The sequence below is a fragment of the Silurus meridionalis genome, chromosome 7, assembly GCF_014805685.1.
Source record: "Silurus meridionalis isolate SWU-2019-XX chromosome 7, ASM1480568v1, whole genome shotgun sequence".
NCBI lineage: Eukaryota > Metazoa > Chordata > Actinopteri > Siluriformes > Siluridae > Silurus > Silurus meridionalis.
In genome coordinates, this window is record NC_060890.1 from 2,139,216 (window position 1) to 2,163,421 (window position 24,206).

The 24,206-nt window shown below is 38.6% G+C and overlaps 1 protein-coding gene and 1 long non-coding RNA gene across 2 annotated transcripts; both read right to left on the reverse strand.

The window, feature by feature from the left end:
* Positions 1-1,994: 1,994 nt before the first annotated feature.
* On the reverse strand, positions 1,995-3,638 carry LOC124389353. The gene is made up of 2 exons (XR_006926574.1): positions 2,492-3,638; positions 1,995-2,078 (listed from the first exon to the last, which is right to left on the reverse strand). It is a non-coding gene; the product is annotated as an uncharacterized LOC124389353 (long non-coding RNA).
* A 12,524-nt stretch (positions 3,639-16,162) lies between these two features.
* On the reverse strand, positions 16,163-22,944 carry LOC124389350 (alpha-tectorin-like). The gene is made up of 14 exons (XM_046854718.1): positions 22,897-22,944; positions 22,482-22,541; positions 21,270-21,293; positions 21,049-21,063; positions 20,434-20,555; positions 19,852-20,121; positions 19,674-19,775; positions 19,441-19,555; positions 18,926-19,030; positions 18,620-18,804; positions 17,368-17,522; positions 16,754-16,996; positions 16,514-16,676; positions 16,163-16,412 (listed from the first exon to the last, which is right to left on the reverse strand). Exons 2-14 carry the CDS (start codon positions 22,525-22,527, stop codon positions 16,341-16,343), a joined length of 1,617 nt encoding a protein of 538 aa, XP_046710674.1. The 5' UTR covers positions 22,528-22,541; positions 22,897-22,944; the 3' UTR covers positions 16,163-16,340.
* Positions 22,945-24,206: the final 1,262 nt, after the last annotated feature.

Consider the following 24,206-nt stretch of genomic DNA (forward strand, 5'->3'; position numbering starts at 1 on the left):
TACGAACATAAAGAAATTGTCCAGAAAGGAACTCTGAGTCAGTGTTTGACATTGGAGAATTTAAGGAACTCCACAGTTATTTGAGCAGCTCAGTGGTCCAAGTTCCCAAGTCTGATAGGTCTGTCCATTTCTGTGTGGGATTTAGAAAGGTCAGTGTGGTGTCTATGATGTGTATCCAAAGCCTTGCGTAGATGCATTGGTTGACCAGCTAGGCACAGCACACATCTATATAAAGCTGGATTTATCCAAGGAATATTGGCAGATCCCCCACTTTTAAATTTCCCTGACTTTTCAATTTTGTTCTTGCACCCCATGCTGTACATCAGCTGTAAGCTATTGGTGCGAGAGAATCGGTACAGCACCATCCAGAAGGAGAAGTTGGTCATCAAGTACAGTAGGTGGCCGGGACTATCTGCTGGGATGGATGGGCCTTCACCATGCCCCAATTCAGTGGCCCCATTGCTTAAAGAAACCAATGTTAAAGTTTTGGGCAGTACCAGCCTGAATGATATGCCTGCTTGCTTGTTTCCTCATTTTTTAAGGTGAACCAGGGCTAGGGTTCATGACAAGTGCAAGCATAAGGTCATTGAGGCAACCACTATTACCTCTGAAACTGAAAAGGCAGCTATCCACAAAGAGCTCCACCATGACTCAAGCTTGACTGGTACTCATGACCTGCTTCACCAAAGACAGGCAGCATGGTCTCCTTCCAAATCCTGCTCATGCTAGGGGCTGTCAGTGCTGCCAACTCCCACAAACTCCTCAAGCTTGTGTTTAAATACCCTTGTGTTTCTGTTGTCGGATCATGAAGTATCACTATGTCTGTTCAGACTAAGCCTTTTTCACTCCTTTTGCACCTTTTCACGATCTTTGATCTTTTGCTTCATGTTTACGTTATAATTCTTGTTTTAGGCCGACCATTGCCTGTTTATGATTTTGTGTTTACCTACAGATAGATTATTTTGCTTGTTTTATTATAATAAAGCATTCTCACCCAGCACTTGTATTCACCTCTGGATTCAGGACATTACCTTATAGTAAGCAAGATTTGAGAACAACATACTTATGGCTAGCATATGGCTATTTTTTGTGCAATATTAAAGCAATAAGCGCTCACTCCCACTCCAATGTCTCTTGCAGCCTTTTTATAGATTGCTTATCTGTACTTATTTGTGAATAAATGTAATTTTCCTAATGATAGAATTAATAAAGAAATACATGCAAATCCTTCCTATTTAGTCATAAATTCATTATTGCTGATGTATTTTTATTTTGTTTATGACCATGTATCCTCAGTTCTGAAGTGTGTTCTGAAGCAATTGGTTTCTGCCCTTTGGTGACATTCAAGGATGTGAAAAAAATATCCATAAGTACTAAAAAGAGTTTTTATTTTAAAGGATTAACAAGGTGGATTAGAGTGTTGTCACATTATAAATGGCCAGTAGATGGCAAAGCAATGCAGTGACACGATGTGCATTTCACTGCATTGCTCTGCCATCTCCTGGCCATTTTTAATGTTACAACATTGTCAACATGTCAGTTTTGTCATGTTGCAGCCTGATACAACATTCAAATTAATTTTTCTTAATCTAGTACCATATAATGACAAAGTACGATAAAATTAGAAAAATGCCTGCAATTAAAATATATATATAATAATGATTATATATGTAATATTTAATTTTTTAATTGCAGGCATTTTTCTAAATATATATATATATATATATATATATATATATATATATATATATATATATATATATATATATATATATATATATATATATATATATATATATATATATATATATATATATATATTTATATATATATTTATATATATATATATATATATATATATATATATATATATATATATATATATATATATATATATATATATTTATATATGTAACCCTCTTCGCCGGTGTGCTCCCCCAATTGTCTCTGCGTTGTGTTTGAATGAAGGATGAACGAGGAGGACACCACGATTGTTGAGTCAAACAGAGCAGCTTTCTTTAATTAGGCTTCTTTATCCAACTCAGTCACTTTCACAGCAGAACCAACACTGACACCGCCTTTTCACAAAGGAAATAGAACTGGCTCATTACAATGTCCAACATAGATACATATACATACATACACACATTTATAACACATTTGATTTGCACTAAATATGGATGTGGCTACAGCTAAATAGTAAGTCATGGTTCACAAATTCACTGAAAACCAAAATTAAACTACTGCATGTAACAGACAAATGTTGGCTGTAGCCAAAATAAAAGAATAACACATCACGACATTACATAAAATATGCTGCACCACATGGAACACAGAAAACATGCAAGAAATAAAATATATAAAACAATCCATCCAATATAATTTCACAAACATTTTATTAAACCCTTTGTAAAACAATATATTTCTTTGAATAACATGGATGGCTAACCTAATTGGATATATTATTGAGAACAGTGAAAATCCTTCTTACCTTTTCACAAAGGAAATAGAACTGGGGGAAACAGCTCCACCCTTGCGAATAAAGGTTTAATCCACTAATAACAAAGAACACACAGCTCCCTCCAAAGGCAGGGAGAGCAAATTACACTATCCCTACATCCACCCCCACCTTAAATGATGTCGTCCCAGTCATCTGTAAACTCAGGTTAAACCTAAATAATTGAAATCAAGCAAATTTAGAACTTAAGACACTATCAAGTATGCGCATGATTAACAGTGTTGCTAAAGCAGGTCTTCCTGGCCTTGGCAGCTTCCCACAATTTTCTTCCTCTCTCTAACTTCTCCTGGTCACTTTCACCATTTATGGCATGAATGTCTAAAGAGAGTCTACTTGGTGGGCACCTTTTCCGGTCAGGAAATCTCCTCTCTGGACAGCCAAGATCCGAGACTTCCAGTGGTGTCTGCTCATTTTGCGCTGTCCTTTCTCCCACAATCTCTTCCAACAGACTCTCATTCTGTTTGCACTCTTCGTCCGCAATATCTGGCAAACCCACACTTGTGCACTGTGTAATTCTGCCACTTTCTCCACTCTCGCCAGTTTCCACCACTTCCACTTCTCCCTCAGCATCACTTGAGTCTATCCCAGACACTTCTGCAATGTCCGACTCATCTCCAGCTAGGTGCTTTGAGCCCACCGGGAAAAACATACACTGGGCCAGAAGATTTCGGTGGATAACTCTTTCCCTGTCACCATCTTCTAAACGAACCACATACACCGGAATGTCTGGCTGTTTCTTTACTACAATATATGGATGTGGTTCCCACCTGTCAGCCAGCTTCTATTTTCCCTCAACATAACACAATTTCACCATCACTCTGTCACCAGGTTGAAACACATTACTCCTGGCTTTCCTATCATAGTGCTTCTTCTGAAGTTCCTTAGCATGCCTCGACATTCTGTCTGCCTCACCATAAGCGTATGTCAAGCATTCACGCAGCGACTGGACATATTCACTGTACTTACATGGCGGTTTTTCAGTTGTCAGCCCGAAAATAAGATCAACAGGCAGTTGTGGATGTCTTCCATACATCAGAAAGTATGGCGAGAAACCAGTTGAATCATGTTGAGTACAATTGTATGCATGTGTCAGTGCATCAACATATTCATGCCACCTGGGTTTTTGATCAGGATCGAGTGCCCAGCATATTCATCAGAGTTCTGTTGAATCTCTCTGTGGTTCCATTGCCCTGTGGGTGGTAAGGGCTGGTATGAGTCCTTGTGATTCCAGTCAACTTGCACAACTCTTTGACCACTGTACTTTCAAAATTTCTGCCCTGATCAGCATGGAGTCTTGTTGGGAACCCAAATCGGCAGAAGAAATTCTTCCAGAGCACCTTTGCCACCGTGACAGCCTTCTGGTCTTTTGTGGGGTAAGCCTGAGCAAATCTCGAGAAATGATCGGTTACCACCAGAATATTCTCTATTCCTCCCTTAGACTTTTCCAAGACAAGAAAATCCATGCAAATCAGTTCCATAGGGGCTTTAGTGTGAATGCTCACCAACGGAGCCCTATTTCCAGCTGTTGGAGTTTTTCTCAGACAACATCTTTCACACTGCTCACACCAGGACTTTACCTCTTGATGCATTCTTGGCCAAAAGAACCGTTCTTGGACCAGATTCACAGTACGTTCAAATCCCAAATGGCCAGAATCATCATGAAGACTTGTTTTAGCTATAAGTCTCATTTTCTCTGGTAACACCAGCTGGGCACCCTGGGAATGTTTAACTTGTCTGTAAAGAATTCCATCTTTGACCATCAGTCTCCTCCATTCTTTTAAGAGAACCAGTGTATTTCTTCCTTTCTCCAACCTTTCTCCGTCTTGGCTTTCTGTTCAATGTTTTGTAGTAGAGAACAGGCCCAATGACAGGGTCCTCTTTTTGATACCCTCTGATCTCTAACTTTGTCATTACAGGCAGTGCATCAGTTCCTGCCCCATCAAACAGGTTAGCTGGCTTATCAATAACTTGCACAAACTCGCCCCCTGTGCATTCATCAGTTCTCTCTGCTTGCTCACTATCATCTGCCTGCTTTCCACCTGAGTCAGCTCCCCAGGACTGGTTTCTCTGAGTTGAAGAAATTAACTGTGGACATGACTGAAGAGTTTCTGTAACCTCTTGCCTCGACATTCTTGAGAGTGCGTCAGCATTTGAGTTAAACTTCCCTCGCCTATACTCAATGTCAAAGTCAAACATGGCAAGTTGCGACACCCAGCGCTGGCCCTTGGCATCCAACTTTGCAGTGCTCATCACATATTTAAGAGGGTTGTTATCAGTCAGCACAGAAAACTTATGTCCATAGAGGTGGTCATAGAACTTTTCTGTAACTGGCCACTTTAGAGCTAAAAACTCCAATTTGTGTGCGGGGTAGCGGGTTTCTGGCGGCCTCAATCCTCTGCTGGCATAAGCAATCACCTTTTCCTCACCGTCTTGAACTTGTGCCAGTACAGCCCCCAGACCCTCGCCAGAAGCATCCGTTTGCAGCACAAATGGCAAGCTGTAGTCAGGGTAGCCCAGAATTGGTGCAGTAGTCAATCTCCCCTTCAATGCTTCAAAAGCTTTTTCACATTCGTCGGACCATTGAAATGGCTTCTCAGGTCCATAAGCTCTTTTTGAACCTCTTTTCTTTTTCTTTGGGTCACCAGAAGTAAGTCTATACAGGGGTGCCACTAATGTTGCATATCCCTCAATTAACCGTCTATAGTACCCAGCGAAACCAACAAACGCCAGCACCTCCTTCACATTTGATGGCCGCTTCCAGTCCTTGACTCTGCTTATCTTCTCAGGATCTGTATGAATACCCTCTGCTGACACCACATGGCCCAGGTACTGAACTTCCTTTCTCAACAGGCTGCACTTTTGAGGCTTTAGCTTCAAACCATGTTCGTGAGCCGGCTGAACACTACTTCCAACCGCTCAAGGTGCTCTTCAAAGGTCCTAGAGAAGATAATTATGTCATCAAAATAGATCAAGAGACTTTCAAAATTCAAGTCACCAAAACAACAGGTCATCAATCTTTGGAATGTTGATGGGCCATTCTGAAAGCAGTTTTGTGCTTGTCCTGCTCAGCCACCTCAACTTGCCAGTAACCAGATGTGAGATCAAGAGTCGAAAAGAACCTTGCCTGCCCCAATGCCTCCAATGCGTCCTCTATTCGTGGTAGAGGAAAAGCATCTCTGGTGCTACAGGAATTCAATTTCCTGTAGTCCACACAGATCCTTAAAGAGCCATCTTTTTTAGACACAACAACAATGGGAGATGCATATGGGCTTTTGCTTGGACGAATGACTCCAGCTTCTTCCATCTGTGATATGGCCTTCCGTACCTCCTGGTACTGAGATGGAGGTATTTTCCGATAAGCGAGGCGGAAAGGTTTTGGGTCTACTAGTGGAATCTCATGTTGCACAGTGGTGGTATGTCCATAGTCCGTGGAGTGTTTGAAGAAGACATCAGCATTCCTCCGCAACAAATCCTTCAGCAATATCAACTGCTCCTCACCTTCCAGTGCTGCAGGTCTGAGATCAACTCCACATGTCACACTATGGTCAGACTCAGCACTAGTTATCTGCTGTTGACTTTGAAAAGACACTGAGCTCTCACAGTGACTCTGACACATGAATTGATTTTGATATGGCAGTCGGCACTTGTCTCCACTTTCAAAAACATTTTGGACTAGGAAAGCATCTGCCAACAGGGTCCTTGGATTGACTATGACATCCTTCCCAGACAGGTTCAAAACACGGACAGGAACACAACCTTTTTTCACATCAGCAATCAGCCTGGCAACTATAAGGCCTTCTGGTATTTTTTTTCGAGCTTATCCTCCACCAGAATTGTGTAATTTGTTTTCTTTGGCCCACCCATAACTCTGCCAATAACATCATGCTCCATACCAGCCGGTATTTTTATTCTGTGGCCAGCATACTGAACTTGACCTATCCTGCCCATAGCCCCACCAGGCTCACTCTTATTTAGATCCATGAATGCAGAGTGCCACTCAGGATAAGACAATTTCACTTCAGCCAGATATTTTTTGCCATATGATGCTTTGAGATCATTTCTGGAAACCCTTATCAAATTAGTCCCAATTAGCAATGGAACACTGGACCGGTATTCTGTTACAGGGACAACAAAAACAGGAACATTTGAATACACCCTCCCCAAAAACTTTAGGTTGATACAAAGCACACCAACATAAGATACGGGCTGGCCAGCGGCACCTTCAATGGGGATGTCTGATGGCTTCAACTCCTGAGTACGCAGAACAGGATGCTGTTGCCAAAACTCATCAGTAATTGTCGTGACTTGAGAGCCAGAATCAATGAGAGCCTTACATCTCTCCATCCACTTCAACCACCCCTTCATTACAGGGACCTACTAGCGGGGTATCAGCTAGTTTAGACTTGCCTGTCTCACGTTGCTGGGGACTTTGTTGCCTGCCTGTGGTTGCCCCGGTAACCACAGACTTTACATGTTTAAATCCTGCCTGGTCTCTGCTTCATTTTCAGCCTGGACTGTCACATCAGTCATCACTGTCCGACACAAACGTGCAATGTGTCCCGTTTTCCATAGCGATAGCACACTACGCCTTGCATCAGTGTCATTACCCCTTGAGATCTCCGGGCCTGAGTAACCACAGTCCATGGCGATGCTCCAACTCTAGCCTCCAGCTGCATCAACCTATTCTTTTGATCCTCTTGGCTGCATACCAGTTTCTTTACCAAGGCAGTTAGTTCAGACAGATCTGAGTTCCGTCGGTTCACTTTCTCAGCGATCTGATTTTCTCCATTCTGGTTACTGCAGCCAGTTGTAAACTGAGCCTGGGCAAATGTCTGTTTGGCTTTTGGCTGCGTTTGTAACTTTTTTGTCTCTCGAGCAAGGTTCTGAAGCTCTGTTTGAAGTTCACGAAAACTTAGGAGTCTAGGCATCATTGGAGCCAGCCTGTTATAAACTTCCTCATCATTTAATCCTCTCATAAACTGATGAGTCAGTTTGCTATCTCGATCTGGGAAAGGACGGCCTTCATACTGTGCCCCTTCCACTGAACGTAAGGTTGCCTCCAAAGCAATGGCGTATGAACATGCAGATTCACCAGTGCACTGGTATCTCTCATAAAAATCAGCTAATGGGTCAAGAGATGTCTGCATATCACTATACTCGGCTCGTAGTTCTTCAAAAGCTCTGCTGGTATTCTGCTTCTGGCTTCGCCACTCAGATGTCGCACCACTGTGGCAAAACCCAGATTTTCAGGCATCCCTCCTGCATCAATAAGATACTGCATGTCCCGTATCCAGTCTTCAATAAGAATCCTGCAATCTGGACCACCACTGAATATTTGCACATTACGTACCTGGTGTGTCTGAGTAAAACCGGGTTTTATCAAGGGATTTGGTTGTTGGGCATACATTTGTGAACCACGATACACTGGCACAGTCATAGGAACATGCACGGGAGTTAAGGAAGTTGACACAATGCCACAGTTCGAATGTAATGTGTGCTGTTGATCATTGTAATTTTTGTTCACATTAATTTGGTCTATTTTCCGAGAAAAGCTGGTATCTGTCAAGACAGTCGTTACTGCTGGGAGAAATGGGTCAGGTGGTGTTGAGTACATGGTATTTGGTACACCATGGCATGAGGACTGAGGAGCCGGAATCCCTATTGGATGGCCAGTCAAATTAGCTTGTGGTGTAACAACCTTTGATTCAGAAAAATTCAGACAATCTGGGGAAATGTACATATTGGGATAATAAGGAATGTTGGCTTTAGGTGGCATAGATGATGCTTGGGGTGGGTGTGGGTCATTTGGGAAAGGGGCCTGGTCAGGTGTCATTCCGCTAGCCAAATTTGGTGACGCATGACTGTTGGTGACCCGGTCATTCATGTTAGCTTGGAATTGGCCATTCGTCAAATTAGGCTGGTGCAGACTAACTGCAGACATATGCATGGTGGTTGGAAGTTTACTAGGGGCATTATCTGGGGCTTGTGGGTGAGCTGAGGCCTGATGTTCATAGGCTTTGGGACAGTTGCCAGACTGTTGCCAGTGAGGCACATTCTTTCGTTGTACTGCTAACTGCGATGACTTAGGCCTGACGGACTGTTCAATGTTAACATCTGGCTGGGACCCAATCCCTATAGTCAAACTGACAGGCATACCTATTTGATTTTCTTGGATTTTGTCTTGCTTTGCTGGTAACCATGGGGTGGCCTGAAAGGGCTGTCTTAATGGTACTTGGAGACAGTGAGGTGGTCGATGAGGGGTGGTTTCAGGGAGCCCTTGCATTTCTCTTTTACTTCTTTGACTATTTAATACCCGTGCAGATCAGTGTGGACGTAGTGTACAATCCTAAATATATATTGTTTGCAAAATTATAATTAAATGAATTGCAATTTAGTAAGTGGATGTGTTTGTGTTTATCATGTGTTTTCTACTCAAAAAGAACTTTATCAACCTTTAAATCACACAGGATGAGAAAAGAAAAAAATAAATAAATAAAATAAACAATGAAATACAATTACCCACTTCAAGAGATTTAACTATATACTAAATACTATTTAAATACAGGACATTTTTTTTTTTTTACTAGTTATCCGAAAGCTTACTTCCATTGACATAGAAAACCAACAATCCGGGTCACGGCACCAAAGATGTAACCCTCTTTGCCGGTGTGCTCCCCCAATTGTCTCTGCGTTGTGTTTGAATGAAGGATGAACGAGGAGGACACCACGATTGTTGAGTCAAACAGAGCAGCTTTCTTTAATTAGGCTTCTTTATCCAACTCAGTCACTTTCACAGCAGAACCAACACTGACACCGCCTTTTCACAAAGGAAATAGAACTGGCTCATTACAATGTCCAACATAGATACATATACATACATACACACATTTATAACACATTTGATTTACACTAAATATGGATGTGGCTACAGCTAAATAGTAAGTCATGGTTCACAAATTCACTGAAAACCAAAATTAAACTACTGCATGTAACAGACAAATGTTGGCTGTAGCCAAAATAAAAAGAATAACACATCACGACATTACATAAAATATGCTGCACCACATGGAACACAGAAAACATGCAAGAAATAAAATATATAAAACAATCCATCCAATATAATTTCACAAACATTTTATTAAACCCTTTGTAAAACAATATATTTCTTTGAATAACATGGATGGCTAACCTAATTGGATAAATTTAACATATATTATTGAGAACAGTGAAAATCCTTCTTACCTTTTCACAAAGGAAATAGAACTGGGGGAAACAGCTCCACCCTTGCGAATAAAGGTTTAATCCACTAATAACAAAGAACACACAGCTCCCTCCAAAGGCAGGGAGAGCAAATTACACTATCCCTACACATATATATATATATATATATATATATATATATATATATATATATATATATATATATATATATATATATGTAACCCTCTTCGCCGGTGTGCTCCCCCAATTGTCTCTGCGTTGTGTTTGAATGAAGGATGAACGAGGAGGACACCACGATTGTTGAGTCAAACAGAGCAGCTTTCTTTAATTAGGCTTCTTTATCCAACTCAGTCACTTTCACAGCAGAACCAACACTGACACCGCCTTTTCACAAAGGAAATAAAACTGGCTCATTACAATGTATATATATATATATATATATATATATATATATATATATATATATATATATATATATATATCACATGTACACAAGTAGTCAAACCTTTTACTCAGAACTTAATTGCTGATAAAGTTGCTTAAACGTCTTTTTAGCTATGATACTTGGATTGGGAGATTTTCCATTCTTCAAGTCAAATCCTCTCAAGTTATTTAGATTAGATTAGATTGGGAAAGTCGGTGAACAGCCACTTTTAGGTCTCTCCAGAGATGTTCAATAGGGTTCTGGCTAGGTCAGGGTTCTGGCTTGACCACTATAGAACTTTCAAGCAGTTATCCCTAAGCCACTATTATGTTGTCTTGGCTTTGTGCTACATGTCATCATGTGGGAAGCTGAACCTTCGGCTGTGAAACAGGTTTTTATTGATGATTTTGCTTTGCTTCATTCAGGTTTCCCTCAACCTTGACCAGTTGGCAAGTCCCTGCAGCAAAAACACCCCCCACAGCATAATGCTGCCACCACCATGTTTCACTTTTGGGATAGTTTTATTGAGATTAACAGTGCTTTATTATTGCCAGACAATGTTTAGAATTGAGGCCAAACAGTTCATTTCATCCAACCAAAGAATGTTGTACTACACAGTCCAAAAAAAGTCCTTTAGGTGCCTGTTGGCAAACTATAAGTTGGCATCTATAGGATTCGCACTGAGGGGAGACTAGTCCCATCTAGCCATGCTAGGCTATAAGGCTAATCAAATATGCTTATGCAACATTTGTATGTTACTTCTATTCAAATTTTCTTCTGATGTGTATGCGTACAGGAATTTGACGTGTGGTATCTATGCATGAAATAGTATAGATTGTTATGTGTGCGTGTCCATACCTAGACATTTGGGTGCCACCATTCTATGTATAAGGGGGGGGCCCAAATGAGGCACAGCTGTTAGGTGGACAATGTATGGACGGAGAAGTGGGATGAATAGAAATGCATTTGTGTTTAAGGGTATATAATGTGGAAGTGAGGCTGCTCGGCAGACCAACTCCGGCTTTTGTTAAATGATAATAAAGGCCTTCATCTTATGGAAGCAATGCTCCACTGTGCTCCTGGGAATCTTCAGTGCAGCAATTTTTTAGCCTTCCTCTTGAACAATGCCTTTGACCTCATTGCTTGGTTTTTGCTCTGATATGCATTGTTAACTGTGAGGCCTTCTATAAAGATGTGCACACCTTTCCAAATAATGCCCAACCAATAAACCTTTACACAACAGGACTCTTATCAAGATGTACAAACATCTCATTAACAATCAAAAGAATTGAGAAGCAACTAAGCTTATTTAAGTGTTATTGCAAAGGGTCTGAATGCATAAGATTTGGGAATGCATTTTGAACCCAGGTTGCCTGAGTGAGTAGCAGACATTCTAGCAGTCTGCCACTAGGAGGTGTTGCAACCCAAATGCAGAGATATACTTAATACACAAGTCCATAGTTTTAATAAGTACACAAGGAAGCAAAAACAAACTTAAAAATTATGGTTTTCCCCCTAAAAAAATTAAAGCCAGGTAATCATTAATTACTAAATATGACAAAGAAATACACTCAAACAGGAAAACTTAGGAAGACATGAGGCTCAGGCACACCAATCAAAAATGATGACTACAGCTAGGGGAAAAACTGAAGGATACAACTAGGAAGATCTCAGGAACAGGGAACGAGCCACAAGGAACAAAACTTGTAACAAAGAACACAGGGAAGGCACAAATCTCAAAGCAAGGAAACAAAACTAAATAAAAAAAAAGTGCTAAACAGTTAAAAAATGGTTAGGGTTAGGTTAGAAACTTGAATACAGGGTACACAGGGAATCTGAGCTAAACATCATCTTTCAGCTTCTCCCATTCGAGGTTGCCAAAGCAGATCATCTGTCTTCATACCCCCCTGCACTCCACATCTGCCTCTTTCAACCCAACTACCTGCATGTTTTCCCTCACCACATCTATAAACCTCCTCCTTGGTCTTCCACTTTTTTTCCTTCCTGGTGGCTCCATCCTCAGCATTCTCCTACCAATATACCCCATGTCCCTCCTCTGCAAATGTCCAAACCATCTCAATCTTAACGGCTTTTGTCTCACTAATAAACTCATTTTAATCCTGTCCATCCTTGTCACTGCTACCTCCAGCTCCACCTCCTGTCTTTTACTCAATGCCACTGTCTCTAAACGATACCACATTGCAGGTCTTACCACAGTCCTATAAACCTTCCCTTTCACTCTTCCAGATACGCTTTTATCACAAATCCCTCCTGCCACTCTTCTTCACCCACTCCACCCTACCTGCACTCTTCACTTTTACCACACTCTCCATTACTTGGAATCAGAGCAAAACATAAATGACTTAAATCATTAAACATAAAAAATAAGAGAATCAAAATAATAAAAGAATAGAAGGGAAGCACAATCAGCAAAACAGGACTCGGGAATCAAACAACCAACCACACACAGCAAGCAACAAAGGACAGACAATAAACCATCAAGAACCAAAGCAAGAAGGTTAGCCTAAATACACACAACAAACAAGGATCAGGTCAAACAAATTTAACAGTTGGGGGATAGGAATTAGGGAATAGCGGTGGCCCATTGGTTGCATCTGGTGGACAAATCATTAACAGTCACAAAATGTCCAGACTGACACATAAGTATATGTGATAGTTTGAGTTTAGTTATTTATTTTCTTTTTTACCATTTCTAGAATTTTGTTTTGAGTTAAAGTACACCCTCCGAATTTTATAGTTTTATGCATCAAATCTGTCAGCGCTCAAACTGGCGTCGGTCAACTGCATAAGAGGCAGGAGCAGTAACAGTCAAGGAAATGTGCAACTGAAATGCAAAGATGTTTAGAAATGGCAATGTTATTTATTAGCCTCGTATTTTAAAGTCTACCAAAAATCAGAACTTAAATATACACTGTTAACCAAACTCAATTGAAAACAATGATTTTCCCAAAACGAAAAGACGGTAAGAAAACTGTTTCTCTTTTGTTTCGAGAAAAAAGGCATTCCGTAAAACAAACCTTGGAAACAGAACACACAACATTATAGTATGAATAAAACTGGTACCTTAAAAATACACAAAGATAAACAAGACTCAGGTGGAATAGGAGCTAATGAGGTACTTTGGAACACTCTGATGACACCTTGTGGGGAAAAACAGGAAACACAAGTAAAGAAAAACTAAAAGCCAGAAATCTAAACAGAAACCCACCAGATCGTGACAAAAATAAAATAAAAATCAACTACTTCTATGACCAGAGATAAACAACAGCACATAGCATTACACTATATCATTATTTATTTTACAAAAAAAAAGCCACAATAGAAGAACTGTGTGAAGCTTTAAGAGCTTAGGAGTATCCACATGCTGCTAATGAATTGCCCTTCATTAACTATTAATTATATTTCCCTCAGTGCTAATACAATGCTTAATGCCAACCCGGATTGTGTCTACTGTATATTATTGCCGGTGACTTTAATCAGGCTGACCTAAAGACAATCCTATCACATTTTACAAACATGTGAGCTCGCAACCAGGGAAGAAAACACACTAGATCAGGTCTACATAAACATCAAGCAGGCATTTAAAGCACCCCCCCACCTAGGAAATTTGGAATGCTTACTCTGGCATACAGGCAACTGCTAGTGAGAAGCAAACTTTCTTTAAAGCAGATAAGAACCTGGCCAAAAGTAGCTGTTTCTAAGAAAGTGTGAAAGAATGAAAGAACAGGAATGGGTTCAGAGAGGCTGTCACTTTAAAACAACATATCGGTCAAACAGAGCCCGCTAAGTCTGTGATTCATAGCGAGGTGTGTAAATGAGGTAGCAGTCAAACAAAATATCACTACACATGCAATTCAGATACCCTGGTACACCGACGAGGTAAATACTTCTGATAGTACTCAAGGTTGTCTTCAAAACAGGAGACATTGACGCTCTTACAGTAAATCTGCTAGAGCTAAGTTGACCACTGGTGTGAAAGCAGAAAAACGTGTCTATTGTCCGAAAATTGAGAATCAGTTTACTGATCAAAAAGGACACCCCCCCATACCCACAATCACATCAACTTCCTCAACACATTCAACACCTACTTTAGCAGGTTTGAGAAAAACAATAAAACAACAGTTATGAAAGCCCTCTCCAGTCTGGATGACGAAGTGATCTGGCTTAATGCAGCTAATGCTAGTGCAGCGCTACTAAAAGTCAACCCATGTAAAGCTGCCAGACCTGACAACGTACCAGGTCATGTGCTGAGCAACCGAAGAATATTCTCACAGCCATCTATAACACCTCCCTGAGCCAAGCCATCGTACCACCTTTTTTCAAAACCATCACCATCATTCCACTTCGTAAGAAATCTTCAGTATCAACACAATGACTACCTTCTCATAACACTAACTTCTATTCTGATAAAGTGCTTTGAAAGGTTGGGCAAAGACCATATAACCTCCAGACTCCTAGCAACACTCAATCCATACAAACACCAACTTTCTTGTCAAGAAAGCACAACACTTGCACTTGCTTTAGTATTTGGTGTAAGGATATGAGGGAAGGATGGGTTCCCTCTTGAGTCTAGTTTCTCTGAAGGTTTCTTCTTTATGCCATCTTGGGGAGGTTGATCTTGGACAAGCCCTTGCTAATGCCTGTCAATCTGGGAAGGAATATAAGTCAATTTCCAAACAATTTACACCTACTGTATCATAATTTTAGAGAGAGGACATGGAAAACATTCAAGATGGTTGCCCAGAAGTGGACGTCCCAGCAAATTCACCTCAAGGAAAGAACATGTAATGCTAAAAGAAATAATGTAAAAAAAATAAATAAAAAAAAGATTTGCAGTTCTCAGCTAGAATGTAAATATTAAAGTCATGAACTTGAACATGAACATATATAATTTGTTTTAAAGTGTTTTCTTTGGACAACCAATACCAAAGTGAGAAATCTGGACATAAGGCACATAGCTACTGTATGTTTAGCAAAAAACAAAAAATGGCATATCAGAAGAGGCACCTCATACCAAGTGTCAAGTGTGGTGGTGGTGGTGGTGGGGTGATGATTTGGGCTTGTTTTGCACCCACAGGACCTGTGCCCCCTGCAGACCTACAGATGAACATGAACTCTGCTCCATGCCATAGTTTTCTTAAGCCAAATTGAATCTCTTAAAGCTAAAACTTGGCCGAAATGGAATTATGCAACAGGACAATGATCCCAAGCACATGTGCAGTCAAATTCTTAACCCGGACTGAAACACTGCAGCAAGACGTTTAGAGAGCTGTGCATAAATGCCCACAAACCTTAATAAACTAAAGTGATATATTAAAAGGTGTACAGGAATTCCTTCACAATGGTTTAAGAATTATGAAGAACACATTAGCACATTTATTGCTACTCTTGCATTCTACATGCTACCGAATCATAAGGTGTACTTAGATTTTCCCGTGGGGTTTCCCAATTTAAGCATGATTTTTGTAAAAATAATTAATGGCATGGTGTAGTATATGTTTTCATTCGAGAATTTATTTACCTGATTCTAAGACCCGAAGACAGGACTATATGATGTTTATAATGTCCTGATATTTAAAACCATCTTTCCACTATAAGTATTATTATTATTAACATATTATACATCCTATATTAAATGTATATAGTACAACTATATTTATTTACAATTTATTACAATCTAATTCTACTGTCTCCTCCAGAGAACGTAATGCCTGCACCAATACTTCCGAGTGAAGTGTTGTTTATTTTATATTAAATACATTTACGACACTTCCCTATTGATTGAATGTTATCACACTTTAATTTTGTTTTTGTATGTGCTATTTTTATTTTTATTTTTATTTTTTTATTTTTTGTGTGTGTTTGTTCTGGCCTTTTATTCACAATAGAAACTTTTTTTCATTAGTTAATACGACATTTATTAGTTAAGACAACTTTAAATATGTAAGTATGGTAGGTTAAGAAAAAAGTAACACGAATAAAATGCTTGGCAGATTTATTTTGTAATGAAGTCAGTACAGTATAGTAAAATCACCTACAAAATCTTATGAATAGGAACAGTTTGTCATCATTTATTGTAAATACTCTGCTTAATGATTATTATTCATAGAGCAAAAAGAAAGGGAAAAAAATCAAAGAAATTGACAAGATAACAAATCAGACTTCCATGGAAATGGCAGCCGTGTCATAGAAATCCACAGATCTGCGTCTTCTGTCATGAGGGCATGGCTAAGAGAGGAAATGAAAGAAAAATGAATTAATTAATTTCAAATTAGTATAAAATTTCATATATTTAAAACATTTTTTTTTTTTGCTTTTTGAAAACGTACCAATGCACAGTTTTCTGACTTCTTCAGACAGAGATGGACCTTGCAGTGCAGGTAGATCTTGTTGGAGAAGCCGGTGAATGTGAACATCCTGAATGAGAAATGGCTGGATGTGGAGACGCCGTTCTGCAACACCGCCACTGTGCCATCATAGGGGCTTGGACACCTGGAAAGAGGATGAAATAATTTTTCTGTAAATGCTATGAAAATAATAGTCACATTTTTAGTGTGTTTAACACTTACTCGTTAATGATCAGATCCCAGCGGTTGGAAGAGTCACTCTGGTTGACGGGAGTGGCCCAGCAGTTGTCCAGCACGAGAGCGACCTGATTGCTGTCAAATGGAGTCACTTCCACAGCTATGTACATCTGATCATTTACTTCTAGGGTCACATTTCCAGAGAATGGTTTCAGGAATGTAGCATCAGTAAAAGGGGTCATGATGATCTGGTATGAGCCCTCAGTGGACAGATCTTTGGTGATGACACTAAGAACACAAATAATTGGATTTAAATTTTTTATTAAAAAAAATAAATGTGGTACCGTGTAAACATGTTATATAGTGCAATAAAGCTAATGATCTAATTTATTTCAGATTTTAGAATGTCTCTCTAAAAAATATGAATCCAAACAAAATATTTGTTTAAATAGTGTATCTAAATAAAAAGATTAATACGATTATTTGAGATATAAAATGCAGTTAAATGGCTAAATTATTTTTTATGACATTTATGACATTTATTATTTGAACTGCCCATTAATTGTTAAAGAATATATAAAAAAATATATGTTGTGTTAAACTTTTTTGGAAAAAATGCTAAAAATTTGCATTGACGTATGTCTGTTTAAGAAAAATACCTTCTATTGGCTTGAATGGGTATGGGCATAGAGATGCAGTGGATGACTGGATACGTACAGGAAAATGTGAGATTAAGCCCGTTAGCACGACTGATCACGCCGATCCCATCCATTGTCCCAACGCTGTTCTTAAAGATAATATGTGTGCCGTTGTTCTGAAGAAACACAGAACAAATTAAAGTATTGAAGGACTCAACAATGAGGTTCTGGATTTTAAACTTTCAATAATAAAACCTCAATTTTTTTTTATTAAAGCCTAAAAAGTGTTTAAAGAGTCTAGCATTTGAAATCAGCAATACAACATACTGGGGGGTAAAATACCTTCTACTTCATTTAAAATATAAAGTTAATTAATTGCACTATGAGCTTAACCAATTGTGCTGCTATGAATAAAAATACCAAATTTTTTTTTTCATAACACAAATTATTGTTTCATATTTACATTTTAAGTTATGAAACATCGGTGAGCTCTTGTTCTTAGTTACGATATATCAGCCATACCGCTAAATATATATAATGTGTATAAAGGTAGACCCCAACTTACGACGTTGATAGCCTGTATATTTGTCAGGAATCCAGCAGCCTCGACTCTCCTCAACACCTGGCCCGCACAAAGTAAGTCTCCGTCGTTATAATTAACGTTATCAGCCCAGGGCCTACTTAAGGCCCCTCTTCTTTTAACCCGTGTCCTCACAAATAATGCTGGCAGAACACCCAAGGACTCTTTCCAGGACTTTACGTTCTCGCCTGTGGATCTAGCCTTTTCCCTGGCACTCTACGGATCCACTAACCAGACCTTCCAAAAGGATTTCCCGGATCCTAGTCGCTTTCCTGGTACGACACCTATAGCCCGTATCCTCGATTACCACATGGATTACTTTCTCCGAGTATTACCTCCATCTGCTCTTTGCTGTTCTACTTAGAATAGAATAGCCTTTATTTGTCACATATACATTAAAGCACAGTGAAATTTGTTCTTCGCATATCCCAACTTGCTCAGAAGCTGGGGTCTGAACGCAGGGTCGGCCATGATACAGCGCCCCTGGAACACAGAGGGTTAAGGGCCTTGCTCAAGGGCCCAAGAGTGGCCCTTGGTGATAATGGGGCTTGAACCCCTGACCTTCCAAACAGCAACTCAGCACCTTAACCACTTCATTAAAACTCGGTTTCCGCCTGTGTTTGTCGGCCTGACAATATTAAAGTTAAATGACCAGGTTAAATAAATGTATTTTAAATTGCGCTTGTTTCGTACCTGCAAAGTTGTGCCGCACGTTTTGGAAGCACTGCCATAGTTAAACACCAGCCTGCCATTTTGGAGCGTTCCTTTGCAGGTTGGGTCATTAAGGTAAAGAATATCAATAGAATATCCGGCCTCAAAGAGCTGACAGCGGGACAAAGACAGTGATCCAGTACTTCCTGAACATGTTTCAACGGGGTCTGAAAAAAAAAAAACAGAACAAAAACTGGAAAACTGACAAAAATTCAGACATAGGGCCTTGGCATTAGCATGTTCCACCAATATGGAAGTCAACAATAGTGACATGAAAAACAAATATACCACAATTGTTCGGGTTGCGTGTCTTATTGCTCCCACAGGCACAGCCGTAGGCTCCATTTATTTTCTTACAGACTTCATCCTTAGTGCAGTTCAGAGACTGACATGCTACAAAGAGATTTAGGCAGAAAGAAATAATCACAAGACAATTTTATAACTATCTGCGTTAAGTACAATATTCAGATTGCCAAGCAAGCTGAATTCTTGCTTCACTCTCTCTCTCGACTGGTTCCCATTGGAAAAGTAAGCTCGAATGATGTGCTACAAGTGAATTGATAACTGGCTACACTGATGTTTATGACTGTCTGTGTAATAACATTTTTGTGAATAAATATGTGCAAAATACATTTCCAACTTATTAGGTACACATATTGCTATAGTGGTGTTCATGCTTGAATTGGAATTACTGTTAGATCAGTACAAAAATGTAAATCAATACTATAAGACAAATATAATCCCTATAAAAAGTATATTTGATCTTGCTAACACAAAGAAAACACAAACAAAAAAATACTGACCATTGAAGTGAAAAGCCCAGCGACCAGCAATTTTGACATTACTATTTGAAGACAGCGTAGAAGAATCTTTCAATGGAATGGAGACAAAATCGCTGTTCACAAAGCCATAGCCAGCCTGGAAATGGAAATTTTAGTTTTTAAATGAAAATGATTTCACACCTTTGGGCAAAATACATACAAAAAAAAAGTCCAGTTTCTTTTAACACCAATATATGTAACCGTGAAGCATTTACCATCCACAATTTGAAGTTAATAGAAGGAATGGTCTTATAGTTCATCAGGATGTAAGTCTGGCCTTCGTTATCCGAGGCCAAGACGACTTGAAATGTTGCTTTCTGAAAAAGAATAATGATTTCATTGATATTGTGTGCTTGGAAATGTAAAGATTGAGTCATTCATTTCGACTCTCACCTGATTAGAACAAGATTCAACTGGTACTTTATCCCAAGTGGAAACAAAGACCCAAGAAGCAGAAAAGTAATCATTAGGGAACATTTTCTTTATTTCATTGTTGGCTTGAGCTATAAGAGACCCGTTTGTGGCCTGCTGGTAGGTCCATTTTCCTCCCTCGTTAGCATCCAGATCAGTCCACAGTGGAGCAATAATGTTTTTGCAAATGTTTTTGATGGCATTTCTATCGATATATGGAACGAAGAAAGCCACGTAACCATCCATACTTAGCTGAAGGAGACAAAAACAATACAAATCACTCATTTACCACCTTCAAAACGAGACCTAAAAATGTACTCAAATGAATGAATGAATAAATGATCATTATCACATACATTAAATATGTAATTATGTACAAGATTATGCTTTTTTTGTGAATGCAAGTAAACATGTGACGTGATAAAAAAAAAACAAAAAAAAAACACAAAATCTGAAATTATCAAATAGGGATAATTCTGGAAAAATGTAAAGTATAACAAACTTATACAATATAATTTGTGAATAAATTTTATATCAAAGTCAACTTGCTGTATTTGTACTTACATTGAGTTGAGAGTAGGTGTTTCCGCCATAATCGAATGGTTGCTGCAGGTTAATTGTTACATAGTGTCCATCTTTGAGTGAGAGTTGTATCGCGTCACTTCCCACTGGAAACAAAGGTCCATCTGAAACACAACAGTAAACAAAAGAAGAAAATCACTTATATAATGTTGCTTTGTCGCAAGCTAGAGTAGTTTGACCATGACTGGATAGACGCTTTCTAATCTTTACTATTTATATGGCTTCATGTGGTTTATGAAGAAAGCGAGGGTTAGTATGTGATCGCATTGTTCTACCTGTAAAGTTTCTAAAATCCTATGTTCATAGGTTTAATTTAAAAAAAAAAAATAATATTTAGACTTTCCTAAATCAACATGTGGATGATTTAAAATATGTTAAAGACGGAAATCATCTTCGACATTTATATACGCCATGCACACTGTTAGTCAACGATGGCGCTGTTGTTTTGGTTGGCACTTAAAATCATATTGATGGAAAGACAGTGATGATAAAAAAAAAAAGGTGAGACAGAATGACACATTGACTGAATCACCTCCAGTTTATCAGAAAAAATAATATAAACATTTTTATTTATACTTTAGAAATGATAAATCTTACTTGTCGTTGTTGGACCTTCATGTCATTTTAAAGTAGGGAAAAGAGAAAAACAAAAAGAGGTGAACAAAAATGATGGTTGATTGGCACTTACTGTCATATTAAGGCAGAAACAGTGAAGAATAAAAATAATTTCTGGTTTATTAAAATTGTTTTAATTTATATGCAAAAAATGGATATAAAATCATTTCTATACACTTTATAAACAACTCAATAATCCTTACCACCTGCTGTCGCTGCTGGCACTTCTTTAATTTGAAGAAGAGAAAGGGAACAAAAAAATAGGAGGAAATATAAAATGAATTGGATTGTAATTAAAAACATATCGGGTAGCATACGTTGAAGCATTAGGATAACGGAAAGATATACAATAGCAATCACAATGCAACCGTACAGGTACTGCCATCTCCAGGTTGCACAAAAGGGTGGTCAGGCGTAACATGCCTAATATTGTGTTGGTCTTCCATTTGCTGGCAAAACAGTTCTGACCCATGGAGCACTAATAGCACAAACTTCTTCAGCTTGTCTGTTGGATCGGACCACACGGACCATCGCGCAACACGTGCAGCAATGAGCCTCGGCTGCTCATCACCCTGTCGCTGGTTTGCCACTGTTCATTTCTTGGACCACTTTTGAAAGATACTGACCACTGCAGACCCAAGAGCTTCAGTTTTCGAGATGCTCTGACCCAGTCGTCTAGACGTCCCACTTTGTCAAGCTCACTCAAATCCTTACACTTGCCCATTTTTTCTGCTTCTACCATCAACTTTGGGCACAACATGCTCACTTGCTGCCTAATAAATATATCCGCCCACTAACAGGTGCCATGGTGAAGAGATCATGAGTGTTATTAACTGTCATAAATATATACCTGATGGGTATAAGTCAGAAGTAACGATGAAATTGTGATAGTATAAAAAAACCGCGTAAAAAACCCATTGTAACATATAATTCATGACACTATAAATGTACGCAATTCAGGTGCAGTGAGCGTGATAGTGCCAGTCATTATTCAATTAAAGAAAATATGTCAGCTAATCCTCATCTCAGCCTTCCACCTATCTTTTGAACATACTGGACAGGATTTATTGCATTTGCAATGCATGGTATGGAATGTGTTGCTTGTGGAGGTACTGCAAAGAACATCAACATTAGTTCCACAGAGGATGTGAAGGTCTCCACTGTGAAGTTTTTTACATGGACAACAGTTGCACAATGATACCTGGAATCACTAGGCACAGGGTAAAACACTAATCCAGGTATTAAACAATTATAAGTTAATATTTGCAGTCGGTGTCCAGCATTCTAACTAGTTAAACTAGAACTAGAACAATTAACATATGACATCAACAGACGTGAATCCTTATGTATCATATTTATTGGGTATTTTGAAAAGATTCACAATACATAATCCTCAACAACAAACGAGGACTTACGTATAAAAAGCAGGGATGCCAGGCATAGCAGAAGTGGGCGCTCCATTAACAATAGTGAATCTAAAAAAAAAAGAAACAATTTATTATCATTTTACTTGTTAATTAACACTAATTCATGAGAGAATTTTTTTTTCTGAGAGCTAGACATAAGAATTCAGAAAATCTGTTTGGATTAGAGAATTTTTTAAAATAGTTAAAGATTTTGTGATTAGCATGCGATGAAACATCCTCCAATTCTTTTTTTTTTTTTTTTTTTTTTTTTTTTAAAATCAACTTAATAAATACAAACTTCTTCCCAAAACCATGATTTTATCAGAGTTACAAATAAATGAATTCAATGTATACTTTATTAAATGCATCGTTTCATAAAATACAATCATTCAACAATAAATTAATACATGTAATGAAATCTTACCAGGCTGTAGACTATGATAATAATGTTTGCAGAGTGTTAATGCTACTGTCTACACGAGGAGAGAATCACCGTGCCCATATATATATATATATATATATATGCAACCCAGCAGGAAGAAAACCTAAAATATGCAGTTGTCAGGTGTGGTTTTCTTGTTTAACAACTAAAGGCTGTAATTGCTGCAAGCCTGCAAGGTAAATAAAATAAATAATAGTTGATTCGTTTGATTGTTATGTTTACAGTATCAGTTTTCAGTATCAGGGTTCTGAACCAGAATTTAACCGGTACTAGGCGTCATCTTAAGACAGGTTCTGAGTAAAATGAAAAGGTGTATTTTTGATATTAAAAACTTAAAAAAACCAAAGACACCAGTTATAGTTATTGCTGGTATAATGTAAGTAAGGACAACAACACTAAATGTATAAAAAGTATGAAAATGAATGACGAAAAATAGAGAAACATCTAAATAAACAAACGAAATGTTTTCAATGGACAAATTCGTGGTGCCATTCAAGGAATAATAAACTTGAGAATTCGTAGTTATTTACGAACTACAGCTCGGCATTGAATACCATTGGTGACCGGCTAAATCAGCAAATGCATGAGGTGAATATCTTCAAAATCAACATTAGCATTGAGGAATTCTGAAGTGCACTTGTGGAGAAACCTGGTCTGATAATCAAAGTGAAACTCTGCAGAAATATCCCCCTTTTGCTTCCTGAACAACAAGAACACAGGCGTATGTGGGAATAACCGCTGTAATGGTGGTGTCTCAATACCAGACACACCTATGAATTTGATTAATGAATTCTTGTTTGAAACGACCTTCATTAAAGTCATACCAAAGAAATCTTCGCCTTGACTCTGACCCTGATCGCCTTGACTCTGATCTTTGAACAAAAATGGTCTATGAAATGAAACTGTTCATATTCTGCAGCTGAGCATTTAAAGCAATCTTCGCACAAAAAGACCACAACAACCCTGAACCTGCTTGACCACCTCCATCTGTACCTGAATCCGAATGAGAGACACTGACACATATTCCACGTTCACCCATTAGTAAACTTAAGCTCATTCATTGGAGCTGTATTTATAAAGCATAATAGAAATCCAAAATTTTGTTTTTCATGGAAACTTTTCTCACACTTCATTGGAGTGACACCCAGATGCACACACACCTACACACAATTATTTAATTATTGGTGGTAGCTACCTAAAGTAACTAAAGGCAGAAAAATGAACACACAAGTCATTTTATTATGATTTTATTATAAAAAAAAAACATTCACCACACAGTTTGAAGAGCACAC

What these genes read in the sequence shown, in the direction of transcription:
- LOC124389350 (XM_046854718.1), bottom strand. Translation starts at nt 22,527, where the DNA reads ATGGAGCGCCCACTTCTGCTATGCCTGGCATCCCTGCTTTTTATAC. An exon ending in CGTGCGGCACAACTTTGCAG is followed by an intron (nt 17,523 to 18,619) that starts GTACGAAACAAG and finishes GTGTTTCTTCAG; the next exon opens with AACAACGGCACACATATTAT. An exon ending in CCCATTCAAGCCAATAGAAG is followed by an intron (nt 16,997 to 17,367) that starts GTATTTTTCTTA and finishes TTGTGTTCTTAG; the next exon opens with TGTCATCACCAAAGATCTGT.